This window comes from Sorghum bicolor, chromosome 2, assembly GCF_000003195.3.
Source record: "Sorghum bicolor cultivar BTx623 chromosome 2, Sorghum_bicolor_NCBIv3, whole genome shotgun sequence".
NCBI lineage: Eukaryota > Viridiplantae > Streptophyta > Magnoliopsida > Poales > Poaceae > Sorghum > Sorghum bicolor.
In genome coordinates this window covers 27,575,512-27,594,728 of record NC_012871.2, presented here as the reverse complement: position 1 = coordinate 27,594,728, position 19,217 = coordinate 27,575,512, and the positions used below count along the sequence as shown (strand labels likewise).

Genomic DNA, 19,217 nt, shown 5'->3' with positions numbered 1-19,217 from the left:
AGTTCGACTTTGCTTCCGACAGCTCAGATGATGACTATTAGCCTCCAGTGTCAGACCTTCCCCCCAGAGCACACGACCACGAGGCAGGGGGCTCCTCGAGTGCTTTAGACCCTGCTCTGCTTGCTATTTTAGAGGGGATGAGGGCCGATCAGCGCCGCGCAGCCGAGGAGCAGGCGAGGAGAGACAGGGACCAGGTTGCCATCAATGCAGCCGTGCAGGCTAGGCAGGATGAGCTCCAGCGACAATTTTTGACCTTTTAGGAGCAGCAGCTTGCATTCCAGGCCCAGCAGACATCGATGATGGCCGCTCTCATGGCCGCCTCAGGGATTCAGATTCCGCAGATTCAGCTCCCAGACACTTCGACTGTCAGGCCACCCACTCCAGCGCCTCAGACTCAGAGTCAGTCTCAGCAGCCCCTCCAGCTACCCGCTCAGAGTCAGCCATTCTCGACGCCTCAGCACCAGGTCTCCCAGGGTGCTATCTCCTCTGGCTTTGAGCAGGTACCACAGTTTACGCCTCTCCGCTCTGGCTTTACACCGCAGTCAGCGTCAGCGTCACAGCTCGTGTTGGACTCGTCGACAGATCCGCACCTCAGCTTCACCTATAGTGCTCTGACAGGTGACCCTACGCCTCCACCTCTGCGGGCTCCTGCAGCCTTTACGGCGCCAGTCACCACTACTGAGCGTCTGTCATCATCTGTAGTGTCGTCTGAGCAGCTAGCACCTTTGTCTACCGTGCCAGAGACGTCAGCTACAGCGACCGAGTCCGTGCCAGCTTCGTCAGCAGGACTCGAACAGCCCGCACAGCCAGTGACAGCTCCCGCACCTACAGAGCAAACCCAGACCACTTCGCCAACTCGTGCAGCTTCAGAGGGTCACTCCACTTCCTCCGCCTCGACGGCCGACGGTTCAGACGATGCAGCTCGCTTTGAGGACGTGCCGAGGGACTCCACTGCTTCGCCTCCTCCACCGACGTCTTAGGCTTTTGGCGCTTGATGCCAAAGGGGGAGAGAGAGTGTTAGTATGAGAGTTAGGAGTTAGGGGGAGCTAGAGAGCTAGAGAGGGCTTTTATTCTTTTGAGATACTTTTATGTGTGCTACTCCATCATGCATCACGTTTACTTTTATGCATTGTATTTGTGTGAGATACACTTTGGTTGTGAGACATGACTTGTGCTTAATTGTGGTATCTAAATGTCATGTGTTTTGGCTCATATTACCTTTGCTTCCGCGTTTTTACTCCGATGTACTTATGAGCCTTGTGTTATATCCTGTTGTATTTCACTCACATATTTGGATGCAGGATGTTGGACTTGGTTGATATAAGCATGACTAATCCCCTTGTTCTTATCATATCATGCTTATTGAAACCAAGTCATTTGAAAACCTCAACTCTTTTCATACTTGAGGTTATTGTCATCAATCACCAAAAAGGGGGAGATTGAAAGAGCATCTAGGCCCCTAGTGATTTCGGTGATTAATGACAATATTGATTACTATGACTAACGTGTGTTTTGCAGAGGCAAAGTCATAGGTAAGGTCATGGTAATAGGTACTCGATGGATAGGGACGTACATGCCTACTTAATAGTGGAAATCGTTTCGGTTTTTAAAGGATGGATGGACATCGTCAAGACTAGACTAGGTCTAAGTGCCATATGGTGAAGAAGGGCACTTAGAGTAGTTTAGGACTTTGTTTTCCTTTGACCGTACTATTAAGAGGGGCTTTGATCTAGTAGCTTGACTTAGGCAAGGCTTTAGGTTTAGGTGTGGTGCACACTTGGTAAACCTAGCACTAGGCAGCTCAGAGACAGTCTTTAGATCGAGAGGAACCAACTTCGTTTTGGAGCGATCGCGTTTCGACGAAGTTAGGGTGCCCAAGGGGGCATCGGACGCTACACCGGACGCTCTGTGAGTGCGTCCGGTGAGGTCCTTAGTCATTGGAACAGTACGGTGCTTAGGGTTAAGCACCGGACGCTGGCACCGGACTCTCCGGGCAGCGTCCGGTCCCATACCCAGGGAGGTTGTAAACCTGCCCCGAGCACCGGACGCTAGCACCGGACGCATGCGCAGGGAGCATGTAAAACTCCCGGAGCACCGGACGCTGGAAGTTAGCGTCCGGTGACCTGTCAGAGCAAGTACAGTTAGCCGTTATGGAGCACCGGACGCTCCGTGCAGTGCGTCCGGTGCAACATAAAGAGCGTCCGGTGACCCCGTTTTCAGTGGAAAACGGTTGGCTGACCTTTGGACTTTGTGGGTAGTATTTATAGTCCCTCACCTCGTCCATGAGAGCTCTCTTGCCCATTTGAACACCAGAGAAACTTGTTGTGGAGCAAGAGAGTAGCAAGAGCCTAGAGAGGATTGAGATTTGAGTGATTTCTTGTGAGAATCCTTCTCTAGTGAGTTCCAAGAGTCAAGTGTGCATCCACCACTCTCTAGAGCCTTGTTTGGGTCAAGTGAGAGTTCTTTGCTTGTTACTCTTGGGGATCGCCATCACCTAGACGGTTCGGTGGTGATTGGAGGCACGAAGACCGCCCGGAGTTCTTGTGGGTGGCTCATGTCAAGCTTGTGAGCGGTTTTGGGCGATTCACCGCGACGGAGTGTCGAAGAATCAGCCCGTAGAGAGCACTTGGTCCTTGCGTGGACCAAGGGGGAGCAAGACCCTTGCGCGGGTGCTCCAACGAGGACTAGTGGAGAGTGGCGACTCTCCGATACCTCGGCAAAACATCGCCGAGCACTTTCTTCCACTACTCCTTTACATTCTAGCATTTAATTTGTGCTTTTACATTCTTAGAATTGCCTTGCTAGAATAGGATTGGAACTAGGTTGCAAAACTTTTATCTGATAGCTCTCTAGGTCACATTAGGCACAAGGGGTTGAATTGGAGCTTATAGGTTGCTTAAATTTTTAGAGAAGCCCAATTCACCCCCCCTCTTGGGCATCTTGATCCTTTCACATTACATATTATTCATCAGTAAAATAATAAAACAAAAGAATAGTCGAGCCGTTCCAGTCAATCATGAGCCCATTATACACTGAAAAGGCCCATCTGTAATTATATGGGCTGTAATTTTTGGACCATCTCTACACCTCATATGTCCTATTCTCACCGTACAGTAACAAAGCAGCTGCCGCCGGTCACTTCTTCTCTCCTAATAATCTCATAGTCATCCATCCTCCAAGCACGTGGCTGGGTAGGACTGCGTTGGCTGCGGCACAAGGAGGCGCGAGGTCCGACGATGCGCGTGGGATGGCTGGGTGGGACTGCGCCGGCAGTGACGCAAGGAGGCACGAGGGCAGGTGAGGATCTTGAGCTTGGTTCTCCATCACCACCAGCGCCGACGCCGCCACTGCCGCGAGGAGCAACGAATTTCTTTGGGCAACTCGTCCTTCTTGAACCCCTGCTGGGGCGTGACCCATCCATAAATGGTACGTCGACCCATCTCGTCCCTGTACCTCGATTTGGGTCGCCGAACCTGTTACGTGGTTCACGGCCTCGACCCCGAACCCTGTGACTGTGATTATAACCAGCTACTTTAGCAATAGCCTTTTTTCCGTCACATGACAATAGGAAAAAATAAGCGATCTTGGAGACAAGGTTGCCTCGTGGTTGAGAGAGGAATTTCAGAAACATACAACTGTACTTGAAATTGGGTATCTCTGTGAGGTTCCTATCCTGAAACTAGTGGTAGCCAAAATTTAGAGAGCGCATGTAACCTGATTACTGCAGTAATTTTGGCTGAAAGTGCATATGTGACTGTCATAATGATTCATAGTTTCTGAAGATATAGTTTTTTATACAAGCATTTTTGACATAAAGGGGATTCTAGCTCATATGTTGGAGTATGTTGCTTTGTGGCCCATAGGGTACTTAATAAAGCAATTTCAATGCATCAGTGCTTAACCAAACAAATGACAACTACTAAAAATTTGCAAAGTTATATAATGTCAGTCTGATGCGTTGGCTTGCTAAACACGACATGCCTAATTTGAGTCCTTTGCTGGAGCAATATTGTACTATTTGTTTATATAGCATTACTATTTTTCAATTATCCAATACTAATTGTAGCATACCTCTCCACAGTGGTAAAAATTCTTAGACAATAAAGACTATCTAAGTCAGCAATGGTGTTTTGAACCGAGTATATATATAGCTTTCTCAATCTGGGAGGGGTATTCAAGGTTTGTACTCCATATACCGGAAATTGGTATAGTTAATTCATTTGTAAATCAAAACATGTGTGGTTTGATTACCACAATGAATGCTTGGTAACAGACTGTAACCAGATAATTGTATAAACTTTCTATACAGTAATATACGTAATTTAGGACACCTATATGTTCAGGACACAAATAATTAATTGTTTTTGTAGCAGTGATAAATTTGTTTCAATAATATGTAGCTTCTATAATAAAGCAAATTGGCAAATAAAATCCTGTGACTATCGCATCGTGAGTACCACTTTCAGAAGGGGAATTTTGTCACCATTGATGCTTATACCTTTAAAGAATATGCGAATTAGCCATTGTTTCATAAATCTTCTATTTCAACAACCATTCGACATTATCTTAATAGGATTGCAATGTCAAAGTAAGTTGCACAACATGAGGGAAAAAAATATTCTTCACACTGCAAGGATCCCAAACCTAGAGGGTGTTGAGTAGGAGCAGGAGGGGTCGGAGCAAGTCGACGACACCGGCAGCTCCCCATGTCTGTGCTCCGATGCAGACTAGAAGAGGGAGTAGGTTACGGTTGCAGCGCAGGTGTCAAGCACAGAGAGTTAGGGTCTCATGGAGCTCACGCAGACCAGCGGGAGCGGCCATCGCCATGGGGCAGGCACGCTGGCAGCCATGCTACGCACTGTGGCGGGGGGCGGCCGCCGCCGGGGCACACACGCGTCGTCGCGCACCAGATTGGCTGCGCTGTCGCCCAGGAGCGCACTGCGTGGTGAAGACGCGGCGTCGGGGCTCGACAGACATGCTGCAATACCAGGAGAGAGGGAGGGGGAGGAGAGTGGAAGGGAGCGTCGCCGCCGTGCCTTGTTCGCGGCCGTCACCATCGCTGCTGTCCGTTTCGGGCGAAGACTGAGAGAGAGAGGATAGAGTGAGAAGAAGAATCAGGAAGCAAAAGCCAGAGCTGCTATATTTGATTGTCTAGATTCGGAGGAGAAGCGATAGATATAGAGAAAAAGTGAGAGAAACTAACCACAGGCAGGAGAAGCGGCTGCGGACGAGAATCCGCTTCAAGATGTTGAACCAAAGATCCGATGGCCACGACATTTTGGAGTGACGTGGATCCTGCTTCTACTGGAGGAATCCAGTGGCTTCTCTAGGGGAGAACTATAGAACTCAAGCAAAATGCACAAATACTAATACTTGTGATTCAACTTCCTATATTACTAATAACCATAACCAAATGAATGGAAAATCAGCAAGGGTATGCCAACGTAAACACTTATGACTCAGTTCTAATAACTTAAGTCTAAGGGCATCTCCAAGAGTTTGCTATTCCACTTGGTATACTACAAAATTTGGCAAAAGTTGCAAAAAACGTTCTCCAACAATTTGCTATTCGCACTTGTCAAAATCCTTCACTTGCCAAAACCTTCCTCCGCGCGTGCAGTTCTCCGCGCGGCGGATTCCTTCGCCAAATCACGCGCGAGGCATTCTGTTTTCCTTCGCGCGTTCCCTGTGAAGCGGACGTCGCCCGCACTGCGGCATCACGCGCGACCTCCTCCCACTCGCCGAACTCCGCGCAGGCAGATGGCGCACTCCACCAGCAGCTCCTCCGCCTTCGCCTCCTCCTCGCCCTCCGCGGCCGGCGCCGCGCCGCGCCGCGCGCCGCCGCGGCCGCGTACGCCAGCTTCGGCAGCGCCTTCAGCGCCTTCTTCTTCAGCCCCTCGCTGGCAGCGGCGGTAGTGGTGTGCTGCGCGTGGTGGTCTGCTGCGCTCGCGCCGGTGGCCTGCGCGTGGTGGCCTGCTGCGCTCGCGCCGGTGGCCGCCGCCGCTGCCCGGGTTGCTCGAGGGGGACGCCGGGGCGCCGCGAGTACGACGGCCTGTTGCTCTGGAGGAGGCGCCGTGAGTACCCTGTCTCCACGCCGCGACGCAGTCTGCCCGCGAGCAGATCACGAAGGGGTTGGAAAGCCTCCCGACGGTTACTGTTGGGCCCATTTTTTGTGGTTTGGTAAGTCTAAATTGGCAAATTCTTGAAGATGCTCTAATATTTCACTTGATATTTATTTTACAGAGTTGCCAAACATCACAATTTGGCAAGCTAGAAATAGCAAACTCTTGGAGATGCTTTAACCAATGAAATTTTTGTGGTTCATCTTAATCATCAGTTTTTTTAAATTTTTGTCATTTCCAGCTCGGCTCGTTATATAGCTTTAGCACTACGGGCTTGTTTGGCACAGCTCAACTTCACTAGTAAAGCTGTTTTTTTAGAAAATAGCTTCATGAGTGACTTTCTAGATGAAGCTGAGCTGTTTTGGAAAAAGTATTTGGCAAAATAGATTCACAAACTACTTCATGCATAGTTGGGAGAGAGAGTTGCAATAAGCTACTTATTTTCAGTTTCATCCCAACTTATGTCTTTGTGAGAGGAGGGAAAAAACAGCTTCACCCATGAAGCTGTTTTGAAAATAAGTGTTTGGCAAAAAAAAACAGCTCACAACAGCTCATGAAGCTGTTGTGAGCTGTACCAAACAGGACTTTTCAGCAAATGAATAATATTTTTTTTTCGCAAAATCAAAACTCTATAGGACATTTTGTTTCAGCGTGAATAGGCAACAAATAATCAAATACTAGTAGATTGCGCGCGCCCTCGCGCGCGTGTCGTAAAAATACGCGGGTAAACATGTGTTGTAAAAATACATGTCAAATCTTTGTATGAAAAAACACTTAGTTTGGTAAAAATACATGTCAAATCTATGCGTGCGACTGCATAAGACTTTAGTTTGGTTCATGGTGTGATAGCGTTCCTACGGAGGATAAGTATGGAACATACAATAGTTGCGGCGGTGCCGAATGTGAGAGTTTTGAGAGGCCAAAGTCCACTATAATGAGGATAATTATACATATGGAATATTACATCCAATTTAGAGTTTAAGTCCGCTAGCACCACAGATATGTAGCCCAAATATATAGGTGCAGAAAACAACTAAAGTTTGGTACATGGCGAAGTATAGTGTCTATACAAAAGCATTATAGAGTGTTGGACAGAGATATTATACAGGGTCATTAGTAAGTGGATTGCAGCCTTTGTTAGACTTGGATATAGACTTGTGAATTATGGAAGACAACATCCACTTCAACCAATGGTGTGTCATATTTCTGGTCAAACTCCAAGCGTCTGTAGTCTTTTTTGAACCACCCTGTCTGCAGTCTTTGAAGGATTATCATTATCAGACATTATTTTAGGTAAAGTTGAGAAACAATACTAATCAATTAGCCATGTTGAATTAGACCAAACTGTACGCATGGAACCGTTTAAAGAGACAAGGCGCCCAATGTTCAGGTAGAAAAAAATAAACAGGCAATCACTCCTCCCCTAATCTGGCATGCTGAATTAGAACAACCTATATGCATGGAACCTTTCAGAAAAAACAAGGCTTCCAATGTTGCTGTACAAATCAGGTACCAAAAAAAGTAAACAGGCAATCACACCTCCCCTAATCCTGATAGGGTTCCACAAAAAAAAATACAGTCAAAGCAAGCACCAAGTCGGATGAAGCAAATAGCTATGTCTGAACTAAAGAATTCATCTACATTTAAGTATTAGTTAATTGCACTTACCATATGCGCTTGACTGCAATTAGGCAATGCTGTTGGGTGGACTTATATAGCTAGAATTAAAACAATAAAAATCAATAGAGCAGCACATGAACCTGTGCACCTGCAAAACGGTAAAGGAATTATGTAAGTGTCCAAAAAAGAGCAGCATATTTGCAACCTGAGATGCAAGGACTACTAAAACCTGCAGCCCATAACTAAAGTGAAACTTCTTGAAAATTACTACTTACAATACAGTGCATAATAGTACCTGACTTATTAGAGCCTTGGGCAGTTCAGTTGAGCTTATCAGTTAATTTCGTCACATGCACCATACACCAAAAGTGCTTTCATGGAAGCTCTGATGTAATCTGAAATGATCTCAAACCATGTAGGTTGCCCATACAAACATAAAGAAGAATTAAGGAACCTGCCAAAAAATGTTTAGAAACATTTTTGAAGACTCACAGAACCTTCCATCATTGTCTACCTTCTCCAAGTTAATTTAAACACTCATTGGTAGAACTGACACATATATGTGGGCATACACCACACAGGATGAGAAGATGCCATTGTAGAAACATGTTCCTGTAAACAGTTGAAAAATAATAAAAGGGAAAAATATGTGACATGTTATCGCCGCTTCTTTGTAGAAAAATAATAAAATGACAAGGACAACTAACATCATATATCATATGTACAAGATCACGAGGCATATATAGGAAGGAAATGTGGTGAGAAGTGATAACAAAATCCAAGAAAAGATCATAAAAGGAAAAAGGAGAGAAAAACACATAGAAATGTCTCTCCACCTAAATGTTTGTACAAATTTTTATGCATAAAAAAATGCAAACATCTGAATTCAAACATTTGCATGAATAACACAACCAATTGAATGTATGTCTATACAATGGTTGCTCTTAACTGTAACCAGTTTCATCCTTGCAGGCATTGCCCTATGCATAGTCATGAATGTACAGCTATCAGCATCGAAGAATCTTTTCAGTACTGTCTGACCAAAAAAAGCACATAGCATTATGTACATAATAATTTTCAGTTATATATGACACTACCGACTATACAAACATGCAAAAGAGACAGGAAGCACTTCTTTGAATCTTTTTTCGGTTAAGAAAAGGAGGTGAGACCGTAAATGAAGCCTTAACTATAGAAATAACAATAAGTTCTAATTCTAATAAAAGGAATATGCTGATAATACAATAGGTAAAGCAGACATGCACAACTACTTAGATAAGCAAGGCAGTTAAAGTGACGAAGTAACATTAGAAGCACACATGGAGGTCATGGATAATAGACTTAAATAAGCAATGCTGAAAGCAATGAATCCTGACCACTGATAGCTAAGGTACTCATTGATCCTCTTTAACTGTTGAAGCCTAACACAGATAGCACAATAATGATCTTGAGTTGATGAAATACAATATGGAGAGCAACACAACGGCCCGTTAGGAACAGGTTAAAAATAGCCTGTGTCAAAATATTGACATTCATGGGGAAAAAATATCAGCAACTATATCCCTGTTTTTTGGTACGAGATCTCTTAAATCCGAACATATGCAGCATGTGAAGGCAGAAAAAGGACAGTAGGTCCTTGTCATTCATGGTCAATAAAGGGGAAAAAGGATAGTAGGATCTCGGTATAATAATTTACGAAAAAGACAGTACCAATAAAACTATGTGTTTGAATGTTTTTTTCACTGATGATTTATATTTTCATCATGAAGATTTCACTTTTTTGTAGAGCAGCTTTTTTTCCCGGGACAAAATCTTAATAACCAAAGATCAAGATTTTTAAAAGATATGTACGTAAGCAATGAGCTGAGGACAAAACCCAAAAAGGAAAGCTGGTGTGCTATGAACTGTACCTCGCTGTAATCTCAAGCCTTCATGGAGAAACCAGCAAATGACACTATTTTTTATTTCTATACCTCTATAAAGTGTCTTAGACCAACAGGTAACAAGCTAGCAGGCAAAAAGCTTTCATGCAAATTCATGAATAGAGAAAGGTACTTAATGTACAGACAAATATAAGAAAGAAAAATATGCACTACAAACAGTGATACAAACTAAATATGTGGAAAACCAGGTATTTCTAAAACAAAGGTAATGAATAATGATCCATCACATCTCCTTGCAGCATGAACACAGATGGTACTGCACCTTGCATGATACTGGAATCTTGGAGGGAAGTCAGAAGCCATGGTGGACACCTGTGAACATGAAAAGCAAAAATAGAAATGGAGAAATAGTTGTCTATTCTGATACCTGGGAGGCTGGGAACAAACAAAAGAATAATGTAAACTCTGGATTGTAATAATGTAAAAAGGAGAAATAGCATGAAAGTTCCCGGGAAATGTAGATATGGAGAGAATACCCAAAAAAGCAGCAATTCCATTCTAGGTGAAGTTCTTGGTAGTAGTATGTGCTATTACATAGACTACAGGATTGGCAATAGAAACATAGTAATAAAAACTCTGCATTGTAGCTACAAACTCTATCTGTTACATGTATTAGCAGCACCCTATCACCACTGAGCTGAGTACAGTCACCAAGATGGAAAGCAAAGAATATGAAAGCTGGGAAAACATAGATAGAATAGCATCAACACGAAGACTGAATTATCAACTAAATCAATCCAGAATTGACCTATAGTTCTGCACTTATATATTGAAATTAAATTTCGTGACGCCGAAGAAACCACCAGCACATGTAGCATCAACCCTCAGCATGGATATTTATTGACAACCACTGCAAATGAGCAGCGCCCGTAGCAAGAATCCTCACCAGGGATCTGTATTGAGTAAAGCATCTTTTTTTTGCCTCTAATGCTATGCAGCAGGATTAGCCCAAGGAAAAAGCACTCTTTGTCCTCTATATACTGATGGAGGCACCGCCCGGCCACCCGGGCGGCCGGCCGGGCTCGTGGCTAACGTTCAAAAAGAAAATCTTTATATCAAAGTAGATCCGTGTAATTTTCTATCTAAATATTTTTGCACAATAAAAATTTTGTGGGCTCCTAAATGCTTTTGGCTCCGCTAATGCCTGAAATTTATTGTTTGAAAAAATTACAGATGGCATAGAATAAAAAAATTTAGCATGCTACACGTTAAGTAGCATTAGCTTTAGAGCAGGAGCACATCAAACATACTAACATTAATACCAACTACTAAATAGACATGGAAATTTTAAAGGAACTACATCATCAAGAATCTCTACTCGAAGACAGTGATAATCAAGCAAGATTATATAATATCGCTAGCTGAACCTAACAGGAGAATATCATGCCCAGAACCAAATGGTGGAGCCAACATGACAAAATAGTAAATCTTAACTGAACAAAGCACAAAGCACAGATATTACTGGTACCACCTATGCAAACAATTTCAAGGCTAACCCTTCTTTTTGTTGATGTCCTATAAGAGATAGGATCTGTACAAAATTACAACAGGAAACAAACTCTTTTGTCTGGCCATAACCTTCATAGACAGGAGCAAGGAATCCCATTAGTTCCATATATACAGACAAACTCGATACTGTATGATAACATGTCAGCTTGAAAACCAACATATGTGCAACCTCCATATTCAGGAAACAATATTTCAGTGATAATTAATTCGAGGCATTTCATTGAGGAGGAAATCCATCCTAGTTCATGAAAGGGCCAAAAATTTGTCACCGGCTTCCTGTCCTTGTAAGAATTAAGATTGTGTCTGTATGTCTTCTTTGTTTCATTACAAAAGTGTAGTGGTCAGTAAACATGTTTTCAATATTTTCATTACAAAAGTGCAGTGGTCGCTAAACATGTTTTGAAAAAGATTCAGTACAGAAAAATATATGACGGGAGCCATATTCAAGTTCTGCCCAATGGGTGAAGAGAAATATAGTAGCTGCAGCGTAGAGATTTGGTTATTGTGGGCATCCATGAGTTAAAATAAAGTGTTGCACGAATAATAAAAAGTTTGGACTAAGGAATGCTCTTGCTTACCTCATGCTCTAAATCGGACACTGTAAGCACTGCTGCTGCACATGGAAGGTCATATTCCAGAACTTCGAACTGCAGCTTACAACACACCAAATCAAGGGCATGCAGCGAACAACAAAGATACCTCAACAAAAACCGAAATATGCATTCATAAATTAAACAGTAAGTGTGCCGATTCGATCAAGAAAGCACAAATCGGACAAGAAAACAACGTTTAATCCTAACCCTAGGGCACATCAAGAACCTAACCTGCGAGGGAGTTGCACAGGACGCAAGATCCTTCTCCGGTCGGCCCTCAGAGGGGAGCGAATGCCCGGTGGATTTGGCTCAGGTATCTGGCTGGCGGAGAAGGAGCGACGCTGGTAGATCGTCACAAGGGGAAGCGCTGGCGAGGACAGCGAGAGGGAGGCGGAGGGATGCGCGAGGAGGAGGCGGAGGCGGAGGCCGTCGCCGGTGAACTGGAGGGCGGTCGCCACGGCATCCCGGCCGGCGCGACGCCAGATGTGGAGAGGGAAGGGCGTCGTCGCTTCGTCCGCCACCGTGTTGGGACTCCGGAGGAACCGAGAGAGAGGATGGGGAGAGGTATGCGTGTGCATTTTTTTTCTTTTTTTTGAAGCTGAGGGGGAAGAAGCTTTTTTTTTTGTCCTCCATCGCAACAGTATCTCAAGCTGACGTGGGTAGCCTCGTCTGCGGGAGAATTCCACGGACATAATATGTCGGACATAATATGTAATCCAATTTTTCCTTTTTTTGTGAGGCTCGTCTCTCGGCGTTCTCGCCCGTATTTCCCCAAACTCCCAATCCCCACCCCACCCACCCCAACCCCACCCCAAAACCCTTGCGTCGTCGCACTCACACTAGCAACCAACCCCAGGACCATACTCTCCGGCGGCGGCCGGCGCGCGCGCGAGGGAGATGGACCGCCCTGTCGGCGCATCGTACCAGCGCTTCCCCCGCGTTCGGATCCGCGACCTCAAGGACGACTACGCCAAGTTCGAGCTCCGCGACACCGACGCCAGCATGGCCAACGCCCTCCGCCGCGTCATGATCGCCGAGGTCCCAACCGTCGCCATCGATCTCGTCGAGATCGAGGTTAACTCCTCCGTCCTCAACGACGAGTTCATCGCCCACCGCCTGGGGCTCATCCCGCTCACCTCCGCCGCCGCCATGCAAATGCGCTTCTCTCGGGACTGCGACGCTTGCGACGGCGACGGCTCCTGCGAGTACTGCTCCGTCGAGTTTCACCTCGCCGCGCGCGCCACCGACTCCGACCAGACGCTCGAGGTCACATCCAACGACCTGAGGTCCATGGATCCTAAGGTCTGCCCAGTCGACCAAGCACGCGCCTACCAGCAGGCGCTCGGTGGCACCGACCCCTTTGGAGCCAATACCTCAAACGAAAATAGGCAAGTCATCCATCATTTAGCTAGCTGCCCCGCCTGCTTTTGGTCTTATTATGTGTTGCTCAATTCATTCTGCTATTAGTCATGCTTAATAATTTATAATTTTGATTTGAATGATGGGTCCATCAGGACGTGTAAGAATCGATTGAATCTGAGATCTCCATTTATCATTGTGTCATGTTCATGTGTTAGATTTGAACATGTCTCCTTGCTTTGGCAGACAATTGAACTCTTTTTAGTGGATAAATTTATTTGTTCTAAAGTGGTGTAGATAGAGTTCCTTCAGTGTTACTAGCAACCGTGGCCTACCTTCTGTAATTTTTCTATTTGTTATACTAAGTTGGTTGGACCTTATTTATACCCCTGTTAATTGTCTCTGACCTTTTGGTGTTCAAGAATGCTGAATTTGTGTCATGTGGTGCCTCATTGTATCAGCAAGAACCTATGCACTGCTGAATTTGGGACAGATTTTTTCAGCCACGCTTTGAATCAAAGCTGGCTTTCTCTCACAACTCGTTTCCCTAAGAATCCAGTGGCAAGAATCGTACTGTTTTAGGGATCTGCAGGCTGTGGCCATGGCGTTGTCTTCTCTGCCGTGGGAGACGCATTGCCCGGGCTTTGTCTTCTCCTCCGGTGAGTTCCAGGTGGCAGGTTGGGGATAGACACCGGCGCAAGAAGGAGGAAGGCTGCTGGCGCGACGAATGGGTGCACCCTGGTGGCACGGGGAGGTGGACGGCCGCTGACACGAGGAAGGGGAGCCTATGTTGGCACACAGGATGGCCACAACGTGCTGGTGGTTGTTTTTTTTGGAAGGGGGGCTGGGCGCTCAGTGGCCTTTCGTGCCTCTGAACACGGCGAGGTGAGGGATGGTGCTGACAAGGCGGGCAGCAGGGGGCGGAGATGGCAAGGCGGATGGTCGGGCTCAGGGCCGGCTTCCGTGAGGCGGGGTAGGGAGAGGTTGAAGAAGAATCGAAGGATATCCTCCCATGTCTCCTTGGGAACCAATTCGACTTCAATGTTGAAAGGGTGTGGTGGGGGAAATAGCAGGGAGAGAAAGCTGCTCTGGAATTACGCCGTTTGGGGGGTCCCTTATGTTTTTTTTTCACTGTGAAGAGGGAAAAGTGGCTCCAAATAGGGCCGTAATCTATATGTGATGGATCTTAATGGTTGCATTAGTATCCTCAAATTTCATTCACAAATATTCGTTGGTTGATGCCTAAATTTAATAAGCTGGTTAAAAGGTGAAACCTCTACAGTCATTTCCCCCCTAGCTTCTTGTGCACATTCTCTTGTTACAAAGAAATCGGTGCCATCAGCATTCCACACTTAGGGTTGCAATGGACAATATATGTTTGTTATTAATCTGTCTTTTAACCATGCTTAACCAATTTTGTACTTTATAAGTGTTAATGGTTAGATCAATTTAATATATGTTGAAATAGCAGGGGCAAAAGAAATATCCCTGTACTGCACTGTTTAGGACAGCTGCATTATGAGCATATATAGTAATAATCTCTGTTCTAATTGGTAGTGATTTGAAGCATGATAGGTATAAAAAAGCATGGTTCTAGATGTATCTTTTGTTTATTAGCTGTTTTCAACTCTTGTGCTCACTGTCAAAACCTTTCAAAAGTTTCATCCACTAAAAAACGTAAAACACTTGCTACTGATGCATGTTATGCCTGCATAGATGTTTTCATGGGGTATATAAAGTCAGTGCACTTTGTACTGGGCAAACTTTTGCTAGGAATTTGTTTTACTGGTAATCTGGAGGGAAGACAATTGAATCAGATTTGTTTGCTTAGAAATGATTATTTCTATTTCCTTAAAAAGATGTTTTTCCCCTTGAATATGGATACATTTGGAATTTGGGAAGCCTAAAATTTGTTAGTGTACTAGCTATCGAGTAGTCAGCTTATTGTTTGTTGCTGATTTCAGGGGCATACTTATTGTAAAGCTGCGTCGGGGGCAAGAACTAAGGCTTCGTGCCATTGCTAGGAAAGGAATTGGCAAGGACCATGCCAAATGGTCACCAGCTGCTACCGTGACTTTCATGTATGAGCCTGACATACGTATCAATGAAGAACTAATGGAAACATTGACAGTGGAAGAGAGAAGAAGGTTGATTGAAAGCAGCCCTACAAAAGTATTTAAGCTTGATTCTGCTAATCAGGTCAGCTTGTTTTCTCTAGTAATTCTGAATTATTTTCTTGTCTTGACCTATCATTGATGTGATCCGTTGTAGTACTTCACAGTTCCATGCTGCAACTATGATACTATTCAACCACTAGTTCCTTGTATAGTGGTAACTGTATGCTTTCACTAATGCAGTTTGCATTGTACTGTATTTCAAAATCTGTCATATCAGTTTCGTGAGCCTAATTGTAAGACAGCTTGTGGTCTATGCTCTCTAGGGATTGGTTGGTAGAGAGGGAGGGAGGGCCTGCCTACACACTGTTCTAAAGTTGTTGCGTAGTAGTCTAGGCGAGAAAATTTTTTGGGCATCCAGGTCGCCTAGCTACATGTAGACGTGGAAGTGGACTTGGATTGTGCAAAGATTAATTGGAATTTTTCTTCATGGACTATATTGGATTGGATTGGATTGGGTTGGAGTTGACTTGGATTGGATTGGATTGGGTTGGATTGACTTGGATTGGATTGGGTTGGATTGACTTGGATTGGGTTGGATTGTACCTATGTCCGGAAAACGTGATGTCCAAAAATCCATTGGATATTCATCTGTGCCCACGTGCCCTCACATGTCACGTCTTCTCCGTCCTGGACTCCCACTGCAGCGACAGGTAAAGGCTGCCTCCTCGGTGCGATGCCACCTAAGTGGAGTAGCTGCTCCTCGGCCACCTCCAAGCAGACTTCCCCACCAGTCGCTCCTGTCGATGTCTAAAGCAGACTTCCATCCAGCTCTATTCCTTCTCTGGATCTCTTCTCTCTAATGCCACCAGCTACCTGGTGCCGCACCGGATTACGCCATCCACCACCAGGCCAACCTCTAGGACAAGGGCTCATCGTCGGCTGGATGTTAGTTAATTGGATTATGGATGGACCTTGGATGTTCAGCAGGTGGATTGTGTTGGACTTTCTATACTTTAAACTGGACTGGAGGTGAATTCTTTGTGTTTGGATTTTTCTTGGATTCTCTAGTTTGGATTTGGATTTTAATCCATTACCAGGTCTAGCCACACGACGCACTCTGTGTTTTGACGTGCAGTTAAAAGACATGTATGTCCTGAACTTGACTGAGCTGCAGTGTAAAGTGTACACCCAAATGCAAAAAGTATAAAAAACACTTCCATAAGGATAGCCACGTACAAATTCTAATGGAACTAAAAGAGTATCGGAGCTTTAATCAGTAATATTTAATCAAAGGTTATATTTCTTCGTCTCCTGCATTTTGGGCATTAAAGTATTGAGGATATATCATTTGGAAGGAAATCAGCAAGTGATTGTGCAAATGTAGTTTACACTGTTTATTGACTCGTAAGGTCACCACAAAGAAGCTACCAGACCACCTTGTTACCATTAGTGGGCCTTATTTTGCACTTGACCTTTTCTTTTTTGAGAACGGAATGTACCAGCTCTCCTGTGTATTTTAACCTGGGCTCCCTGCACAGGTAAGCAGCTAGCTTACCAGCACACCCGCACACTCACTTTGGCTAGAGGTAGAAGGAAGGGGTGAGCACAGCACAAGCACCAGCCCTGGCTGAAGCTCTGCTTCTGAATGTGGCACTGAACTAACTTCCATTGCCTTTGGGTGTAGTATATGTACAGACTACGAGTACCATATAAGGTATAAAACTACTCCTATGTGAGGATATGGCTGATAGCAGCCTACTACATGTACAATGTTGACTAGATGGCTTACTGCCATTCTTGCTACAGCACCTGCAAGAGGACAGCAGGCTGACTAGCTGCCAATCTTATCTGCAGGCTGACTAGCTGTCATTCTTACTAGCTGCCACTTTTAATCTGCAGCAACCAAACAAAAGAGGGATTGGGGAAGCAGCAGATTATGTCTTACATATTTGAGGGATAAAAACATGTAACATCTAGTTCAATTTCTGATATTCTAAAAGAGTGAGAGGCTCATTCCTTAGGTCTTTGCCTCTAGCTGTGTGTTGCTTTGGTGTGGCAACTTCAGACATTCCTAATTGCACTGTGGCTCTGTTGTGTACTCGTTTGTAGGGGGCGCCAATATAGGCAGCGGCGCCCTCGACATCCACCGAGCCCAATCCGTGGCTAGGATCGGCAAGAGCTGGGCTGGTTGGGTTGCTTAGGAAGTCACTAATCAAGAGTATTGTTAGGAGTTTGTTTCCAAGTTTGTTAATAGTGCACCTGAGTATAAAGGGCACTTTCCTTGCTGTAAAGAAACTATCGAAGAAGGAATAAACCTCCCGTGTGGGTGGGTTTCCCCTTCGACGGTGGCTACCGGCAATCCTACTGCAGCTGCTGGCGACAAACCCACCTTGCGACAATAAATTTTCTGCCAAATTTCTTCAAAACTGATCTTGATCATTGTAAAGGCTAATCAACTCTTAACATTAGCATGTATTAGAACCGTGAATCACCTTTATGTTTCAATTTTTATTTTACAAATGTAGGTTCTTCTGTGTAAAGGCAACGAACCCTGCCCACCAGCTTATGCTGTTATGCTTTCTGAAATGATGGGGTATGCAGAGCACTTAGGTGAACTATAAATTGTCCCTTTCAACAGAAACAACAACATAATGTAAAATTAGGGTATTTAAATGACACATGAAGGCTTCACCTGAAATCTATGGGGGGAATTTCATGGTAAATATTGTAGGTAAGTTATTGAGGCAGCAATTTTTGTTTGCTAGGACAACAATTGCAGCCAAGTGCTTGGCACATCTCATTGGTCTTGTTGGCAGAGATAATGCGAGGTCGAGCCGAGCATGTTTTTACTGTTGTTTCATAATGCCAGTTTTGTTTAATTCAGGTTGTTCAGCTTCTGTATCGCGGCAACTGTGCAAATACAAATTTGGCTCATGCTCATTTTGTTCCTTGTTCAGCTTGAATGATTTGATCGTCATTAATTAGCTTTAGTGGAAATCAAACTTGTAGTTGATCACCAATGCTGGGCTACTTGGTGCAACATTTGACAGAGCTGCTTGTGTCTCTTTCACTAGCGTATTTTCCTTTATAATAAATAAATCCATGGTGTTGAGTAGCTGCATTTTGTTTTGTGTAAATTATCAGGTGGTGGTGGACAATGCTGAGGCATACACCTATGATGATGAGGTGATCAAGCACGCTGAGGCCTTGGGAAAGCCAGGCTTAGTTGAAATCAACGCGAAGGAGGACAGCTTCATCTTCACTGTAGAAACAACTGGCGCCATCACGGCCTACGAGCTGATCATGAACGCAATCACGGTCCTGAGGCAGAAGCTGGATGCTGTCCGCCTCCAGGACGATGATGGTGACCTTGGCGAGCTCGGTGCCCACCTTGGCGGGCCTTAGGATCTTTGCAACAAGAATTGCCCTTGGTGTCTTCCTCCACCGCCTATGTAGTAGGCCTATCTAACTGCCATGCTAGTCGAACATTCTGATAACCCTACGGTGTCTAAGCCCCAGATTATGGATTTCCAAGTATCCAGTACTGAATTCCAGTCTCCGCGTCCACCTTGCTTTGTATCATCGATTTAGTTATGCTCGTTATCGAACCTGTTGTTTAATTATAGGAGGTGGTACTGTTTGGCCGTGATGTTTTCTTTGCGTCTGATTGATGTCCCACTGTTTTTTGTGACGTGAATGCAGAGTTATTTGCAGGTTCCCCAACTCTGTTTGCTAGGATGATAAGTCATGGCTGAGAGTACTATATGCTGATTTATTGTGAGAAAAAAATACTGCTGCATGGTTGATATATTCGGCAGATAAGCTCAAGCGATACATAGTCTGACTAATTGCATGTAAATCAAAAACTTTCAGGCCTTATTTAGTTCATCCCAAAAATCAAAAGCTTTTTAAGATTTCTCATTATATAGAATCTTGTGCCACATGCATAAAATA

At 44.7% G+C, this 19,217-nt stretch overlaps 2 protein-coding genes and 1 long non-coding RNA gene across 8 annotated transcripts; 1 reads left to right on the top strand and 2 right to left on the bottom strand.

Moving 5' to 3' along the window:
• Positions 4,480-5,131, bottom strand: LOC110432483. Of its 2 annotated transcripts, none has more exons than XM_021452967.1 (2): positions 4,800-5,131; positions 4,480-4,727 (listed from the first exon to the last, which is right to left on the bottom strand). In XM_021452967.1, exons 1-2 carry the CDS (start codon positions 5,055-5,057, stop codon positions 4,623-4,625), a joined length of 363 nt encoding a protein of 120 aa, XP_021308642.1. In that variant the 5' UTR covers positions 5,058-5,131; the 3' UTR covers positions 4,480-4,622. The 2 variants fall into 2 exon arrangements, with proteins under 2 accessions (XP_021308642.1, XP_021308643.1); XM_021452968.1 differs by having other exon boundaries at positions 4,806-5,131.
• LOC110432808 lies at positions 7,032-12,404 on the bottom strand. 5 transcript variants are annotated; one of them, XR_002450076.1, is made up of 5 exons: positions 12,019-12,404; positions 8,257-11,841; positions 8,038-8,137; positions 7,791-7,890; positions 7,032-7,380 (listed from the first exon to the last, which is right to left on the bottom strand). It is a non-coding gene; the product is annotated as an uncharacterized LOC110432808 (long non-coding RNA). The 5 variants fall into 5 exon arrangements; XR_002450075.1 differs by having other exon boundaries at positions 8,038-8,354; positions 8,692-11,841; XR_002450077.1 differs by having other exon boundaries at positions 8,038-11,674; positions 11,773-11,841.
• Positions 12,528-18,986, top strand: LOC8063422 (DNA-directed RNA polymerases II, IV and V subunit 3). The gene is made up of 3 exons (XM_002462010.2): positions 12,528-13,175; positions 15,111-15,345; positions 18,408-18,986. The coding sequence occupies exons 1-3, from the start codon at positions 12,685-12,687 to the stop codon at positions 18,666-18,668; spliced, it is 987 nt and encodes a 328-aa protein (XP_002462055.1). The 5' UTR covers positions 12,528-12,684; the 3' UTR covers positions 18,669-18,986.